Source organism: Alosa sapidissima, chromosome 13 (assembly GCF_018492685.1).
Source record: "Alosa sapidissima isolate fAloSap1 chromosome 13, fAloSap1.pri, whole genome shotgun sequence".
Classification (NCBI taxonomy): Eukaryota; Metazoa; Chordata; class Actinopteri; order Clupeiformes; family Clupeidae; genus Alosa; species Alosa sapidissima.
The window spans coordinates 15,109,237-15,127,958 of record NC_055969.1 but is presented as its reverse complement, the minus strand read 5'-3'; the positions used below and the strand labels follow the sequence as shown (position 1 = coordinate 15,127,958).

Genomic DNA, 18,722 nt, shown 5'->3' with positions numbered 1-18,722 from the left:
CAAGACCCAGGGTGTATTTAAAGTATGAGGAAGTTCTGTTGCATAGAAATACAAAAAATAGAGAAATTGTTGTGTAAAATTGTTTTTAAGTCTTTCTGGAAGGATCAGTTGATGAGTACATTTGGACTTGTATACTTACTGGGAATGACAAAAGACAGGGCAGCTTCAGAAGGTGGTGTTTCGTGTCCACATATTCGTATTCTAGCTCACGATTTTGGTTTTTTGGTTGTAGCCATGTTTTCCGAGGTCCAGGTAGCTTTTGGTCGAGGGCATTTTAGGACTTTAGGTGCTAAGAAATGATCATATCAGTGTTAAAGCAGCACTACCAGTGTTAAAGCAGTACTACGGATTCCAAAACTAGTGACCTAGCTTTTTAAAAGGCATACAGAACCTTTCAAACACCCCCAGAAAATGTGAAATTGCATATAGCACCACCAGCTGGATCAAATGTGTAAGTGCCATAATAGATGTCCAAAATGCAATACAAATTATGCATTCAATGAGAATACGATTATCGTTTCAATCCGTCAAAACTGATAGTGGTTAATTTTTTTTTTGTTTTTTCTGGCTCAACCATTCAGAGATTCATAAAAAGTGTTGTGCTGAAGCCCAAGTGAAAATGTGAGGTAGGAAGATTTCGGTACCGTACCGGCTGGTCAATCTGCCATCGGACTTTCCTGCTGACTGTGCCCAAGTAGTGAGTTCCAGGGGATGGCATATCACACTATAGCCTTCACCAATGCTGTAGTCTCTGATCTCCTAGGAATAGGAGAACTGGTATGGGAGATAGAAACTGTCTGATAAGATCTGGTTGAGGGACAAGGCTTCTCAGAAAAATCCCTTATGACCATGTGCCACCTTGTGTTGGTTCCCAGTGGTAGACCCTTTATTTATTTTCTTCAAATCGTTGTATCAGGAGTGTTTTTGCACAACCCTTAGCTTGCTGGTGCAGAATGACTCATATACCGGTGGTTTTGCAGTCTGTGACACTGGCGTTTGGATAGTTGCTAATCTGATAAAAGCTTGAATGGTCTGTCTTCCTTGTGGTCTAAGGAAAACCACAACTATTTCTGCATTCTTCAGATGTGGACTAAGCCCTGTTTGTATCAAAGAGCAAAGAGTTGGCCCTGTGAATGCAGCTGTAAATGTTGAATGATAATGAGTATTGCTGAGCCCATGAGTTAATCTCATGATGCCTATTACGTATGCATAACAGTTCGATGGTGACAAACGACAGCATCCACACAGCTCACTGAAGCATGGGTGAAGGAAGAACCTGTTATATTTTGAACTGATTCAGACTCGCAGGCTTACTGAGACTTTTACTTTCACCAACATTGCCATATACACGATTCCTGGAGTACATGTACAAATGTACTTTTCTAAAATGTAAAGGGTTCTTCTTTGGGCCAAGTTTCTTAAGAATTGGGACTGTAGGCTTTGCATAGTCTTGCTAACAAACCTACCAAAAATGGACAGATGTGAAAACATTACCTCCTTGGTGGAGGATCTGTTAAAGGTACACTATGCAGGTTTAGGTATTTTTGGTGACTGTAGAGCTCCCTCCTAGAGTCGTAATATATTTATATTTTACTCTGCTGTTGTAAATAGCAAACTTCTCGTGACTTATCCCCCCTGTACACAATGAAAATGCTTTTGTTGTGGAGGCGAAGGATTAACAACAGGCAAAAACACAGAGCTATATACTGACAAGGTAATGTTTCACGATTTTTTCGGGCAGCCGTTCCTGAAGTTGCATGGCTGGTTTTCTCAGTAGTGATTCGTTACATCGATGCGGTATAGCTATGCTGGTGAATGATTCGCCTATTGCAAGTTCATTACCATCAAATTGGCTTTGTAAAGATGAAAATCTTGCATAGTGTACCTTTTAAAGATCCAAACAGCTTGGCAGAGGTATGCACCATTCTAGCACGCAGGTGTACCATACCACTGAACATCATTCTATTTTTGTGGGGTTGTAAATGCGGTGTTTGTTGTCATGTTGACACATTTCCTCTATATTTCAGTGAAGCTTCCTCATTACAACTATTTCAACTCTTGGAATTTCTGTACTGCAAATTGTAGTACTTTTCCTTCTGTGTTGCAAAATTGTGGAATTATTTTTGGCTGTTTTTTGTCGTTTGGGCTTTTGTGGCATGTGTTCATTTGCAAACTGATGTCTTCAAATTAATGGGCCATATTATCATTAGTTTTTTTTACAAAGCTTATTTTTCCATTAAATCACACCTAAAAATTGTTAGTTGACTAGTTCAAGCATAATATATCTGGCCAAGAGAAATGTAGTTTGCATTAATTTGGTTGTCCGTCTTTGCTGCTCCTAACTGGAAGGCTTTAAAACACAGACACCATACATGACTATATGTTTTTATGCAGCTCCGGCCCTAAACCCTGTGAAGCATGTCGTGTGGAGGGTATATTTGAAGAGTCTCAGTCCATGCTGAATGGAAAAGAAGTAAGTTTTTATTTTAGCCGTGACAGCAAGAACATCTTGCTGTAGATGGTAGATGTCTCCGATAATGAGATTTCTCTACCCCTCAGCACAAAATCCTATGTGGGGGTGGGGGATTTTCTGCTGTACAGTTTCTTAGACTCAGAACACAGATATGTTTTATTTACTGTAATCATACCTTAAAGATAATAACACCATTCCTTTGTTTGCAGGCGTTTCCAGACAATGCGGCGCGCCGAGAGATTGATGGTCTTCCAGCAAAGTGCCCAAATGAAGACTGCACATGGGCTGGGACCATGAAAGAGTTTGAGGTGAAGATCTTTCTCACATACAATGCTTTGTCATGATTTGTGTGTATCCAGAGATTGCAATGGTGTCCCTTTGTATCAGATGAGCGTTTGTGTTCAGTTGTCATATTGGCCAGCCTCACACCCTTGGGATTTTTTGTCCAACTTCCTTAAGCACATAATGCATGTTAAGCATGATCACAGCTTTGGATCACCTGATCTTTAGAACTGCTGGAAAGTTGTTCAAAATGAGCTAACTGAGCTAAATGTAACGGATGCCAGCTAGCTTAGCTGTGCGGGTGGAACGTTGGTAAACCTCACTCCTGACGCCTGAGTGCTGCTGGCATGAAAGCTAGTAGCCTGGGCTTTTAGCTCGAATGACCGCATGCTCGACTCCCGATCTGAGTGGCTGCTGTTTCGCGGGTTCGAGTCCGGGCGTGTGCAGGGCTGAACCGTGCGGGTTCAACACAATGCAGGTTGTGATGGATCTTCTCATCCTATGAGCTTTTTCAAACTTACACATTACGAACATTTGCATTGCAGCCTAACAATAGTTTAACATGCTAAGATTTGAATCTCACACAAGAAGATTCCTTCTAAGAACTTCTTACCATTTCCATTTAGTAAATAAAAAAAAAACAGTTTTTATCGGACGGCCACACATCAGTTTTGACAGCCTTGGTATCCATCTTGATTCCAGCGAGTAACGAGATGACAGGTGCGGTAACAGTGGCATAAACCTTTCCATGGCCACAGCGATCGCTACCAATCAAAGGCTCTGCTTTTACCGGCTTTTACATGTTCGTATTTTAGGTAGTGTAGTACTTTTCCGTTAAATCACGAATAAAACCTTTTTTTCCACAAAACAAGTGTCATGGAAAAAGTCCACTTCCGAATCCTGTAGCAGATAGCACTTAGCTATTAGCACTCTAGAACCAAACGTCCGAAGGAGGCAGGAGATTTTTGGCAGGACATTCTGAAGCCGCACTTTTACACCTCTGCTATATTAAAGGGAAACTATGCAGGATTGTCGATTTCTTCACCGGTTTCGTTTTCGCTTTTCATTTTTGCTCGTTTTACGCTTGCAAATTTCTCTGCAGAGCTTCCCCTACAGCTTTAGCGTGTATACTGTATTTTCCAATACTACTCAGTCGGTCAGTCTGCCTTTTCATGATCGCGAGGTTGAAGACTTTTTGTTTGTCAGTGCCACCGGCCCGGTGGCACAAAACTTGCATGTGCGGTTTTTCCGATCAGAGGCGCTAGGGGGACGCGAGACAGCCGTCATTCAACCCGAAATAAGTCAAATAACCATTCCAATGACTCCGAAGCTGATCAATTAAGGTAATTTAAGCCAAAAAAGTTGCATAGTTCCACTTTAATGTATAGATAAGCTAGACAGTTTTGACTTTGAGTATGTAACTTTTAACCTTATTGCTTTATGAATACTGACTGTGACCTTCCTACCAGTTTCAGTCATGTGCATGCACTCACACGAAATGTTAGTTGTTAACAACCAAGCCTGCAGTTAAGCAGAGCCAGAGGCGTTACGAGAACAGATGTGAAAATGTTAGCATGTAGAAATTTCCATCTCAGATTACAGAATACAGTTGAATCATAGACACTTCTGTTTTCTTAGAACATGTAAGAGGTCAGATCATAAAGTATCCATTTATCCTTCTTGATTTGATGACAAGTATACGATTGAACGATTGAAATTTGTTCATTGTGCATAGGTGCTGCCTTTTTTGGTTAGGGCTCACTTGAAAAAGAGACTTCTGTCTCAATGTGACTACTCTGGTTTAATAAAGGATAAATACAAAATAAAATCAAATAAACACAAATTATATTAGCCTAGGTCCATTCCTAAAGGTGGCAGGAAAAGACAGTCTTTTGAACATTGCTAATTTGGCTGCAGCTAGTTTGTCAAGCTGCTGGAACCGTGAGATACGGAGCTAGGCTATTCTATTATCTATACTTTAAGAGAGCAGAGGTGTAAAAGACCGGCTTCAGAATGTCCTGCCAAAAGTCCTGCTACTGCTTGTAAAGCTATGTTACAAGCTGTGTGTGTTCACCACCCCATCTATCACCCACTACAACTGAAATATTTCCCGCCAAGTGTGACTTTTTTTGTGCCTCAAAATGTCTAGGGGTGAGGCAAGCAGTTGATTGGTTACGTGGATGCTGGTTTTCTGGAATGTGGTTTGTGATTTTTGTGCATTGCTCATGTAGCTACGGGGAGTGGGCAGACCATACGTGCTATATACAGTCATTTATGTTTCACAGTGAAGCATTCAGTTGCATGCCACACACCATACAAAACCTCCCTGTTATTTCCTGTGTAAAGTAGGCCTGTGGTGTGAGACCGAGTGTTTAATCATAAAAGTGCATGAGTCAATCAGCCCACATTAGAGTGTGTTGGGAGAGGCAAATGGAATGAAGAGGGAGGAAGGGGGAGGGGAAGAAGAGGAGGATTGAAAGTGAAAGATCAAATTACACAGTTGAGTCGTTGGGTTTGGAAATCCCCTAAAAGTCCGCCGAAACACAGACACACACAGAGAGAGAGAGAGAGAGAGAGAGAGAGAGAGAGAGAGAGAGAGAGCAAGGAAGTAGACAGAGTTGTTATGGTTTGAATTTGCTCAGAGAATTCTGCTGTTTCAGTGGGCTGTGAGCAGAAGCAATGCATGCAAAAACAGGAAATGGCTTTCTGTATCCTTCCTCTAACCAGAGGCAAAAAAAATGTAAACTAAAGAGAATACTTCCACTCTGAAAGCAAAAACGGTATACTGCAAGGTCAGGTTGGTCCGACCGGCTGATCATGCAATCTTTTAACTGCCATTCTCAGCAGGATTCAACCAACCAGGGCCTCATGCTGTTTCTAGTGTGCACACTTAAAAAGGTTCAAACTGTGTACATTTTCAACAGTGCGGTTGTTTGACATTGTTCTCTGTAACCATTAAAACGTAGTCATACTGCCTAGTCATTAAAAAACTTGGCGCCAGACATTCTGATCTAGAACATTCCCTGCCCACTTAACTATACCCCGATAAGCAAATGGAAACTCCCAAGCTCAAGGAAGGAAACATAAAGCCATACAGTGGCTCAGTTTGAATTTTATCAAAGCAGTGAAGCTCAAGGGTTATATTATAGCTGTAGTCATTGATAGGTTTAGTATATCAGGCTACTTTTAGACTAAAGGACATAGCAAACAAAGTTCTTGAATTACATCCGTTGCTGTATTCCTGAACCTTTTACACAACCATGTGATTGTGAAACGCACATTGCATAAAAAAAGAATTGGGTTGCACAAAGAGACTGCAATTAAGTTTGTTCATCGAAGAGTCATATGCAGTTGTATGCAGATTGCTAAAAACATTCCTTCATGCAAGATTGATTTCACATTCTTTAGTGGAAGAAACTGACAGACCATGCAAAGTTTTTAAACCCTATGTTTTCACGGTCAAGAGAACAAAGTCTCAACTCTCTGGTACAGTACAAAAGCAGTAACCATAAGTCATTTGCTCATTCATCAATTCAATACAAGGTTGTTTTAGTACAGGTAGCGCATTCACTGCATTGAAATGCATTGTATTTTAAATATCCGCCATGCGGTATTGGATTTTTAAAAAAGGCATTCAGAACATGTTTGATGATGGAGGTTATTGTCCAATGTTTATAACAATACCAGTTGTATAAAATGGTTCCGAGAGTGTTGATAAGTGTACATATTGTGAATGTGGATAATACAGGTTGATTTTTGAATGTTAAAAGTTTCAATTGGTGAATAAACTCTTTTGAGAGGTGGATAAATTCTAAAAAGAGGTGGATAAACTCTATTTCTGAATTTTTAGAGGTGGATAAACTGTGTCTACTTGCATTTAGCCTTCACTACAGCCCTGACCAGTTCCTTGTGTGATCTATGTGTGTGAAGAAAACTACAACTAGGCCAGGGCAGTTCACTGTCAACCAACTAATAAGCACCATACTCATAATTCTTGCCCTTAGTTTAAAGGTACACTGTGCAAGATTTTTTACCTCAATATAAACTCTACGAAGCCAATTTGATGGTAAACAAACTTGTAATAGGGGAATCGTTCACCTAGCATAGCCGAAGTGAGTTGCTAACGAGAGAACAAGCCATGCAACTTAAAGAAATGCCGACCCGAAGACATTTCGCGATAATCGTGAAACATTACCTTGTCAGTAGATATAGCTCTTTGGAGATAGTTTTTGCCTGTTGTTAATCCTTTGCCTCCACAACAATAGGATTTCCATTGTGTACAGGGGGAACAAGCCATGAGAAGTAGGCTATTTACAACGGCAAAGTAAAATATAAATATATCGCGACTCTAGGGACAGCTCTAGAGTCACCAAAAATACCTGAAACTGCATAGTTTACATTTTAATAGACAATTACATAGCAGCTGAAGCAGCTGCAGTTAGCTCTTTCATTCCGGTAACTCATAACCGGCACTAAAACTATACTTTGAGGGGGATAAAGGCCTTCCCTCGGTTTTGTAATAACCACTTAAAATGTTGTATGGTAGCTGCATTAACCCTTGCTATCCGAGGGGAAAAACCTTACTGCTAAAATTGTCTTCAAATTCACCGACCATGCCTCATGCCACATAATTCAAATGTATTGTCATTTCTAGTCAAATGTTAAACAAAGGAGTGCTAGGTGAATAACTACACGACATTTATATAACGACAAGTTGTCACGAAACCTATTGTGTGCTCTATAAATGCCATGGTTCAGAGAACTGCTAAAAACAGGCTTGTCTGCTTTCTGTTTAAAAACAAGCTTGTCTGCTTTCGCCTCCCTGCCTAGTTATTCAGAGAATAGACAACTTGGTGTAGAGAAGAGCATGTGTGTTAAAATCTCACCATTTAGACACCGAAGATACAAAATTCATCACGTGAACAAGATTAGAAGAACATTCACCATAATGCATTCAAAAAGGAAGGACATATCCCTCCATCTTCCTAGTATCATATCCCTCTGTGATCCCTTGGAAACTCCCTGCTTCAGTGTGCAGCCTTACTACACCATCATAACAATTAAAGGGGATAGTCGTGCTTTTCTGTAGACCACAAAAAACTAGGTTTGTGAGAAGTACCTTTTAATAGAGCCAGATACTCAGGTCTTTCAAATCATCCAGCAGAAACCAGGAATTCATTATGATGAGAACCATCCTACCTCTGCTTGTAAACTAAAGGACATAGCAAACAAAGTTCATGAATGACCTCCATTGCTGTAATCCTGAACCTTTTACACAACCATGTGATTGTGAAACGCACATTGCATAAAAAAAGAATTGGGTTGCACAAAGAGACTGCAATTAAGTTTGTTCATCGAAGAGTCATATGCAGTTGTATGCAGATTGCTAAAAACATTCCTTCATGATGAATTCTATGATGAATGTGAGTAAAGCCCTCCCTGATGAACTTAATGCTTTTTATGCTCGCTTTGACATGAAAAACACAGACTATATTGGACTAGCTGCAGCATGTGAAGCAAATGAGGATGCACCTTTCTGTGTCTCTGAGGTCGATGTGAGCAATGCCTTTAGGAGGGTAAATTGTAGAAAAGCTACTGGACCGGATGGAATTTCTAACAGGGTTTTGAAATCCTGCGCTGCTCAGTTAGCTCCTGTGTTCACTTATATCTTTAACACATCATTGGCTCAAGAGACAGTTCCTACTTGCCTCAAGCAGTCTGTTATTGTTCCAGTACCGAAAAACAAAAGTCCATCATGTCTGAATGACTACCGCCCAGTAGCCCTGACGTCTACAGTGATGAAGTGTTTTGAGAAGCTTGTGAAAAACATTATCTGCTCATCCCTCCCTGCCTCCTTCGACCCCCTCCAATTTGCTTACAGAGCCAACAGGTCTACAGAGGATGCCATCTCAAACCTCATGCACACCACCTTAACTCACCTGGAGGAGGGGAATGGGAATTATGTGAGGATGCTGTTCATTGACTTTAGTTCAGCATTCAACACGATAGTACCTCTCACCTTGGTCACAAAGATGAAGGCCTTAGGACTGAACACCACCCTGTGTCACTGGATATTTGACTTCCTCACCAACCGTTCACAAGTGGTTAGAGTGGGGGGTCTGACATCTGACTCATTAACCATCAGCGCTGGTGCTCCCCAAGGCTGTGTTTTGAGTCCACTGCTGTACAACATCTACACACATGACTGCAAAGCCAACAGTAGTCATACCTCCATCATCAAGTTCGCAGATGACACAGTGATCTTGGGCCTGATTAGTAACAACAATGAACAGTTCTACTTGGATCAGGTTGATGAGGTGGCACAGTGGTGTCAATCTAACAGCTTGACACTGAATATCAATAAAACCAAGGAAATGGTAGTGGATTACAGAAGGCAGCAGCAGAACTACAGTTACACCCCACTAATGATCAGCGGGCAACCTGTAGAGAGAGTCTGAGAACTGAGAGACTCAGGAGAAGTTTTTATCCCCAGGCCATCCGAACTCTGAACTCACACTATACTGACTTTGCACACATTCACTCCTCAGCACTCTCAAACATTTCCCAACTCTGAACTCACACTATACTGACTTTGCACTCATTCACTACTCAACTCTGGTACAGTACAAAAGCTATCAGACCACTCTACCTAACCTCCGAAAGCAGAAGTAATTTATGACCAGTACTGCTGTGCTTGCAAAGAAACTGCCAACAACAGGACAGTTTGTGGTTAAAACTGAAGAAGAATTAAGGGAAAATCCACAAACAAAAAACTATGTGAAATCCGATGATTTTGTGCACATGAAATTACCTTTTCAAAATGGCATGCATGTGAAATCACACATTTTTGGCATATTTGTCTCCAGGGCCAGCATGAAGGCCAGTGTGACTATGAGCGGATCACTTGTGAAGCATGCCAGCAATGCATCCTACGCAGCGAGAAAGACCGACACAACGAGAGAGAGTGTGAGGCCAGAACCCTCAACTGCAAATACTGCAAAGTTTCCTTCAACTTTAAAGACATAAAGGTAACTACCCCCCCCCCCCCCCCCCCACACACACACACACACACACACACACACATACACACAGCACTGACACAGCCTCTCTTTTTTTGACAAATAAATAAATCAGTCAATCCAGGGTGTGGGGTGGGGCATTTATATGGACATGACCTTAGAGATATTGAAGGAAGTGAGTGAGTACTCATCCTGTATGGTGCGGAATACCAACATTGCAGATCAGTATGTTTCCCTGGAACAGGAAGTATTTGGCCAACTGAATTTCTATTGAAGTCAACAAACTCACGGCATTACTTTTGCTGGGTAGCTAACTGGGCAAGGCTAGCTTGGGCAGCCAACTGAATTTCCAAGTTTGAAGTTTACATGGATGGAACTTCATAGATCACTCTGAGCTAGTTTGGGCAGATCTGTCAGGCATTTGTCGGTTTCATGTCAGTTAGCCTCTAAGGGGTTCTGGGAATGATATGAATCAGAATGTGGTGTAAGTGAAATATGGTGAAACATCTTGTTAGACCTGATTCTCATCTTGTGATTCTCATGTTTCGCCCACAGGCTCATGATGAGATCTGTATAAAGTACCCCATGCAGTGCAAAGACTGCGGAAAGAAAAAAATCCCACGAGAAAAGGTCAGTTGTGTTGGCCTTCACCAACCATTTATGTGGCCTTGCTGACGTGTGTGTGCGTGTGTGTGAAAGATGTGGGTGTACAGAGCAGTGCTTCATTGGGTGTGTGTATTTGCATGCACATATTTGTTTTGTGCAAATAAAGGAGGGAGGAAGACGCTAGATAACCGATCCCTGTAGGTTTGTGTGTTAGTTAACTATTAACAAACCCTCTCCCTTCTAAAACAATATCCATGAATAGCATTGGCTTATACTTGTTACTGTGTAAATAGAGTACTCTAACTGAGTTTCTCTTCTGTTTTCACAATGACACACTTGATGGATAGCTGCACTTATTGGAATGGATATAATTCCCTCTGGGCTTAGCTTTATCAAGCCCCTAAAGATATTTTCACTTTCCCTCACTGTCCATGTCTGTCATAGTGAAACCTACATTCCTTACATTCTCTTTTCTTTTCTCTACAGTTTCCAGAACATATTAAAACGTGTGCCAAGAGCAAGACAGCATGCCAGTTCAACAAAGTTGGCTGCCAAGCAGTGGTGCGTAAATAAAGGGTCTACTTTTTAACCTAACCCTATTGTCCTCAACTAACAATGACTGCCCTATCTATCTGTTAAAGATGATTCACTCTTAGCTGTGGTTGTCTGTTAATCTATGTTAGACATGCAATGGGCTGTAAGCCATTACAGGGAAGTCCCAGCGTTTATGCATGAGCACTATGCATGAGTGTGGCCAAAGGCAGTTTCAATGTTATTTAGAACATCTGTGCTTCCCCTTCTTCCCCCACAGCTGTGTGTTATGTCAAAAGATCCTATTGTAGAACAGAGTGTTCTGTTTTCGGGTTCTAGTTCCGTTTCTTCGAACACAAATTTACCGCTAAATTCCCCCCACTGATACTATTTTTGCAAGGTTGTCTGTTTCAAGAGCAAAGTTAGTCTATAGTCTGTTATTTATTTTCTATAGTCTGTACTTTTCTTTTCTTACTCTCTAATGTGATGAATGAATGAGATATCATTCCAAAAAAGGAATTCAGCCGGTTATGGTGTAAAACCCTTCATACAATATTTTGTGTTGTCGAGATTACGAATAAGACCTTGATGTTCTATTTGTTAAGGAAACATACCGTGTCCCTCATGCCCTTGTTCTGACTTGTACTTTGTGAAATACTTGGACCGGTTGAGACTCGAAATGTGACTTAACCGATTCTCTCTTTGGTCTCAATTTCACGCATAGCGATTCTCTGTAGCTGCCTTAGCAGAGCCCTTTTAATGATAAGCTAACAATTAATCTCCCATGAATTGCCGATAGAGCTTCTGTACTTTGTGAGTCATTGCCACAAGCGTGAAGCAAGTGTATAAACTTTAAAAACTGGGAATTGTGAGTCACTTTGATCCCAGTATTTTGTTCTGTAACTTTGGTCTGGTAGTTTTCCTATTGGTAATTTGTCTTACCGCGTGGTAAGAAAATTATAATGTACTGAGACGTTGCTGTTATTACATGGAAAGTTCAAATAGCACTGGAGGCTAAACTAGTACGCAAACAAGGTTGAAGCCATGTGTAGTAAAAAAGTATTCAAAGCATGCAGAACATTTTAATCAGCCTTAACATTTACCACAGTTAGCTGGTTAGTTAGTGGTTAGCTGATTGTACAACAGTGACTACGTACCTCGTGACGATCCTCACTCTTCACTGTTCTGGACTGAAATGAGTGTCTAGTTTCATTTTCAGATTCGCTTAAGGTTGCTTTTGCAGCAGTGCCCTCTTGTGCATCATGGTTGCGCTAACATGATGCACCAGTTGAATACACCCTATGCATGTATTCAACTGGTGTTTTCTATATGTTGCACTTTTTGCAACCAGTTTTGAAATCTAATTAAACAATGACTTTAATTGATTACTTACTTACTTACATAATATTTTAATTTGTTGAGTGAAAGAGGAAACATGCATAGTGCATCATGAAAATTATCAATATTAAGACTTAAACACTTAAACACTTAAATTCTTTATGCCTATTTGTGGATAGCGTATATCCAAACCTTACATACTCATGTCTGATATCCCATTCAACTGGCTTTGGTTCCCACAGATTGACAATGGGAAGCAGCATGACCACGAGCAGTCCTTCATAATGGATCACTTGCGGCTAGTCCTGACCACTCTGACTGCCCTGACGTCGTTGAACAGTGTGCAGAGTGATGGCGTCGGTGAGTACCAGGAGGACTGCGGTGGGCTGGGCCTGTACCGCGCGCCTGAGGAAGGGGCCGTCGGAGGCGCAGCAGCCGCCATCGCCGGCGGAAAGGCCTCTTGCAGCAACGGGCTCAGTGGACGAGAAGGACGGAGGAGTAGCAACGGCCTGGGTCTTTACCAGGGTGCAGACGAAGGGACGTCGGTGGCCAGTGGAGGGTTGGGGAGAGGAGGGAAGAGCACAGTGGGGCTTGAGCTGAAGGTGACCGCACTGGAGAATATTGTGTGCGTGCTGAACCGAGAGCTGGAGAGAACGTCGCTGACGCAAGAGGCCCATGCACGCCAGCATCGACTCGACCAAGAAAAGATTGACTCCCTTCACAACAAGGTAGAGTCACTGTCTATGCATTTGTGTGGATGGGTTGGGGGTGGTTCATACCATGCCATGTCAGTCGATTAGGGATCTCTATGCTTGCAGTTGTTACAGTGAGGTCCTGAATGATAACTGCAGACATTATAATGTTTAAAGCAGCACTATGTAACTTTTGGTCTAAAACTAGTGATCTAGCTTCATAAAAGGCTTGCAAATGCCACCCAGAACCTTATAGATTGTTAACATGCTAACTGTGTCTCCCGGCAATGTAGTCAGCAATGTCATGCTGTGAAAGGTTTTCTTTCATTTTTGTGGTGTGAAAATGCATAGTGCATGTCCTGGATGGCTTCACATGTCCATATACCATTGAAAATAAATTTGAAGCCCATGCTAAAACTAGTTTGGCTGATAAGAGCATAGCTCAACAAAAAGGCAAATTGTTGCACTGTGCTGCTTATAGAAACTTGACTTACTTGTTTATGCAGTTCCCTTTATTTTTCCCTCAAACACATCTCTGCTATTCAAATTTAGTTTCTTTATTGTAAGGGTAGAAGAATGTGCATATTTGAGTTAAGAGATGTGACAGTATGCTCTTTCCATCTCGAAGTGCATCTCGTATCCTCTCGTTTTGCTGGTGAGATGACGACGTTGGCATGAAACACCGTGGCTGAAGAACAAAGAGGTGGGACATGAGGAGGATGAGGAGGAGGAGAAGGAGGAAGAGTTTTTTTTCCTTCCATGAGTATGGAAAAAGCGAAAGGATTTCTTGCGATTGAATGCTGGGGATACACTGCAGTCTGACAAACGTAGTTTAGACATAGTGAACGAATCAACAACATACTCATGCCGTTTTATTCAGTGTCAACTGAGATATGGACATTTTTTCTTAACTTCAGCTGATTCAGCTGAAATGAATTGTCGTAGGCTTACCATGGACACAGAGAGCAAGGCTCACTATGCAACTGTGCAGTACCAACACACCTGTGTTCACCTTGTGACATCTTTGGTCATGAAGTTTGAGCCATTTTTGAACCATTCAGCCTCGTCACTAACAGTGTATCCCCTGCTTTTGAAATAAAATCTGAAGTTTTTCACACATGCTTTAAAGTCATTTTCCTTCATTGATGCACAGGTTTAGTGATTTGACATCCATAGGAGGAGTGCCTCTAAAGGCCCACTGCTCCTTTGTGCTTCATACATCCACTTCACTCCATTGGTGACTTAACAGACAGATCTTGTCCTTCATAAGAGTGGTTTTGCCTCCATTTGCCAATACGTAGAGAAGATTGTTCGGACCAACGTGCACACATGTGATTATATTTTAAACTGAACGATGGATTGATGGTGTATCCTGGAAAGCACCAGACCTTATCCCAATTGAAACTGAGATTGGGTCTGGACAAGGTTCATTCACCTTCCATTTTCAAGGGGCGTCACTACCGGAGGCTGATCAAAATGTCTCTGCACGCAATTGGATAGACCTAAAACCAATCAGAGCAATGAAGGAGATGACATATGCAAAGCAATGAATAACAAACCAGCATTTTTCAAAAACTGCTTCGATGTCATCATGTTAAGCCAGCTTCAACAGTTGTGATTGGTGCCTGAGTTTTAGGAACATTGGAAACGGAAGTGAATGGCCTCTTTGCCACACGGACCTGCACAGCAAATTCAAATTTGCCAAAGGGTCGTCTGGGTTCGCCCAGGTTATAGATGGTGGGAATGGAGGGATATCTACATTGAACAATTGATTAACTCAAAATTTTTGCTTTGTTTGTGTGTGTGCGTGGGTGTGGGTGTGCACTCTTGAATACACTCCGTGTCTTGTGGTGCTTTGGGGTGGTCCTGTGTGTGTGTGTGTGTGTGTGTGTGTGTGTGTGTGTGTGTGTGTTTTGGTGCAGGTTCGTCAGCTGGAACGTCAGCTGACCATGAGGGACCTGAAGTTGTCAGAAACGGAACAGACTCTTCGCGAACTGCAGTACTGCACGTTTGACGGTGTGTTCGTCTGGAAGATTGCAGACTTCAGCCATCGCAGACAAGATGCTCTTGCAGGACGATCTCCAGCACTGTTTTCTCCAGGTGAGGCAACAGTTTCACATACTTTAATGCAAATACAACTTAACATAATGCAAATACATTAATACATATGCAACTGTGCAACATATGGAAATTGTGAGTTTGTTTTTCTTTTGCTTTTCTTTTGCTTGTCTTTCTTTTGCCCAAGAGAGGCATTACAAATTAATGTAATAAAATGACAGAAGACTCCATATTTCTGTTGCCATGGTGGTCTTCCTTTCATCTTCTTCTTCTTCTCTTGTTGTGCAGCATTCTACTCCAGTAAGTACGGCTATAAGATGTGCCTAAGGCTCTACCTGAATGGAGACGGCACAGGTAGAGGAACACACCTGTCTCTGTTCTTCGTGGTGATGCGTGGCAAGTACGATGCCCTCCTCAAGTGGCCGTTCAGTCAGAAGGTTTGTCTAAGTCTACATTGTGTCACTGGTCATGTTGTGTTGCATGTATATTCCTGCAGTACACCCAAAATACAAACAAGATTTTCCTCTTTAAAAACAAACTACGCGATGATACCTTAAACCCATCACAGATCATACATTATTTACTTGCTATGTAAATAAAGTATTTTGTGTTACCAACACAACATATAATACATGTGCATATATGGGTGCATTGTAGGGTTTTTTCAGTCTGCTGGAATGAAAATGAAAATGGATCAGCCCTCTGGAAATGCCCCTTACTTGACAAATATTATGATTGTAATTTGATTTGCAATATCATTTTATCAAACCAAAGTCAAGGTTCAGTTCAATATTCCAAATTTCACTTTAAGTAGGCCCACTTCTGATTAGTGTGCATGCCTAGTGCATAAGAAGCACAGCACTTCTGTTAGGTGACCTTCACTGTCTGACATGACTATAAAAGTCATATGTTACAAGATAGATTTGTAAGTTGCACGATTAATTGCAGCCTTTGTGATTAGCTAATTGTATTTATTAAAATTGTTACTAAAATTAAAATAACTATTGTGATGCCCTACCCACTCACTGATGTTCAACTGACCATCTGCTCTTCCTTCTCGTCCTCTCCTCCTCCGCCAGGTGACCCTCATGCTCCTGGACCAGAACAACAGGGAGCACATCATTGACGCCTTCCGACCAGACACCAGCTCCACGTCCTTCCAGCGGCCCATCAGTGAGATGAACATTGCCAGCGGCTGTCCCCTCTTCTGCCCACTGGCCAAGCTGGCCTCGGCCAAGAACTCGTATGTGAAAGATGACACCATCTTCATCAAAGCCATAGTAGACCTAACAGGTCTTTAGAGACACAATTGCATCATATATTATGGCATTTAATATGTAATATATCTATATAATATTATTATTATTATTATTATTATTATTATTATTATACATATGAGTCTTATTTATATGGATTTGTGTATACATATGTGTATATGTTTATACATACATCTTATGTAAGATCATTAAATAGTGTTGAATGCAGCGAAGCTGCTGCCAATCAAAACTAGAATGGGTGAAAAAAAATATTGCTATACAAAGCCATGATGTAATCATTTCTGTGCAGACCAAATGATCACCACCAAGATTCTTAGCTAAGTGAATTAGCTTTCACCCCCATTATATCTGCTATGGAAGCGACAAAAATGAATACTGATTTTGAATACTATAACAAAGCATACAAAACAACAGGATATGCTGTCTGCTGCCCTGTATCAATCTGCACAGATTGGTGCATCCACATAATTATTATTATTATTATTATTATTATTATTATTATACTATATTATTACAGTATATGGTAGCTCAGTACTTACTTGCTGCCTATATAATCAAATATACATTATAATATTATATCAAATGGAATAAAAATGTTTGATTTATTGAACTATATTGATGAACCAGTGATGCTTGGGCTGTTTCATAAGAGTAGCCAGTGGTTCCCATGAGTGGTCACAAGCTTTTATAGCATAGCAACCACCATGTGACCATTTGATACTACTCACTGAATCAATCCATAATGGGAATTTTATTAATCATACTGGGGCTGTACTTTCTGAGGGCTTATGTCACTGTTTACTGTGTGACTGTGTGAACAGCATTTTGAGTTTTTTTGGAGGGGGGGGGGGGGGGGTGGTAACTTCATTTAAAACAGCTTCATTTTATGTACTTTGTTTGTTATGCATTTTATTCTTTTATCTATTCCTCTTTCTATCGTTAATAACATAATCATGTGATTGCTACACAATGATACCGTATTTGGTTTATGATGTACCCATGCAAAGCACAGTATCAAGGGGCAAATAAGAGAATTATTTGTTGCATAATAACACATAATTTTTGCTTCACTTGATTTTTATCACAGTAATTGCTAGAAGGTAATATACATTTCTGATATATCATGCATTTGTACTTATACAATGTAATTAAACTAGGCTAATCTACGGTGTATTGTACTGCATGTCTTTAGTAATAATATACTATGTATTATTGATGTCTGTCTGACATTACAATTTTTTTTTTAAGTATATTTTTTTGCCCTTTTATGCCTTTAATTGACAGGATAGTAGAGAATGACAGGAAGTAAGTGGGAGAGAGAGTCGGGGTGGGATCCGGAAAAGAACACGGGGCGGGAATCGAACCCGGGTCGCCGGCGTACGGTGCCCCAGCCAGTTGCGCCACGGCTGGGGCCAACATTACAATTTTATAAAAGTCGGATATTTTTGTATTGTAGCCCTAGTTCTGGGTTATACTCACCATAGAGGGTAGCAGTGCATGGGATGGCACAGTGATAGGCACAGAAAACTACAGTATGTGAAAAACCTGAAAACACGTATGTATGAGTGAGTTTTCATGATTTTATGATGTATTCTAGATGTGACACATTTTCACAGCCTTTGAAAATGTTCACTATGCTATTGTATTGCATCTAAAACTTAGTTGTTGGGGATGTTTATTTCCATCTGCATGTACCTGAGCTTGCAGTCGTGCATGTGGTGTGGAATATGCCACCTCTCTATAGAGCTCAACAGGAGAAATTGTATTGAAGTCTTACTTCCGGAATTAGCGGTGGGTGGGACTGTTGAACTCTATATGCTGTGACCTTGGCGAGGTGGAGAGGCTTGAGTGCCTTGTGGACTCTGAGGGCTACACCGGGTAGGCGTCCCCTAGCAGGTTTAACCATACCGGCCAGGCCTTGGGTCAGGGGCAGGACTAACCACAGCATGTCGGTTATAAAACACTGGATATTATATGTGCACTCCTCACGACTCCAGTAAAAAAGGCTACTTGGAGAAATGGAGATATCAACAGAATCAATATCAATAATATCAAATATGCAATGCATGGGAACACCAGATACAGGAGACAGGAAGGAGCAATGATGGCAGAATTTATCCAACCTTGCGTCCTAGCAGGTTTAACCATACCGGACAGGCCTCGGGTGAGGGGCGGGACTAACCATAGCATGTCAGTTATAAAACACTGGATATTATATGTGCAATATCAATAATCGACAATATCAAATATGCAATGCATGAGAACACCAGATACAGGAGACAGGAAGGAGAGAAGACGGCAGAATCTAACGGCACACTCCCACCATGAATGAACCCAGACCAGCTCAGAATTTGTGAACATCTAAAGATGAGAAGTGTATAACATCATACATGATTTACACCTGCATGTATCAATGAAGATTTGAAATAAACAACTCACAACTCTA

At 41.1% G+C, this 18,722-nt stretch overlaps 1 protein-coding gene across 5 annotated transcripts in view; it reads left to right on the top strand.

Moving 5' to 3' along the window:
• The window catches only part of traf2b (Tnf receptor-associated factor 2b), a 23,672-nt gene extending 4,950 nt beyond the window's left edge, over positions 1-18,722 (top strand). For 4 of the 5 annotated variants that reach the window (XM_042059708.1, XM_042059709.1, XM_042059712.1 and 1 more), the window contains 9 exons: positions 2,395-2,473; positions 2,683-2,781; positions 9,622-9,783; positions 10,330-10,404; positions 10,867-10,941; positions 12,492-12,977; positions 14,864-15,041; positions 15,288-15,436; positions 16,079-18,722. In XM_042059708.1, coding sequence (XP_041915642.1) covers positions 2,395-2,473; positions 2,683-2,781; positions 9,622-9,783; positions 10,330-10,404; positions 10,867-10,941; positions 12,492-12,977; positions 14,864-15,041; positions 15,288-15,436; positions 16,079-16,300 — 1,525 coding nt within the window. In that variant the 3' untranslated portion in view covers positions 16,301-18,722. The remainder of the gene's footprint in view (positions 1-2,394; positions 2,474-2,682; positions 2,782-9,621; positions 9,784-10,329; positions 10,405-10,866; positions 10,942-12,491; positions 12,978-14,863; positions 15,042-15,287; positions 15,437-16,078) is intronic. The other variant, XM_042059711.1, reaches the window with a different exon arrangement.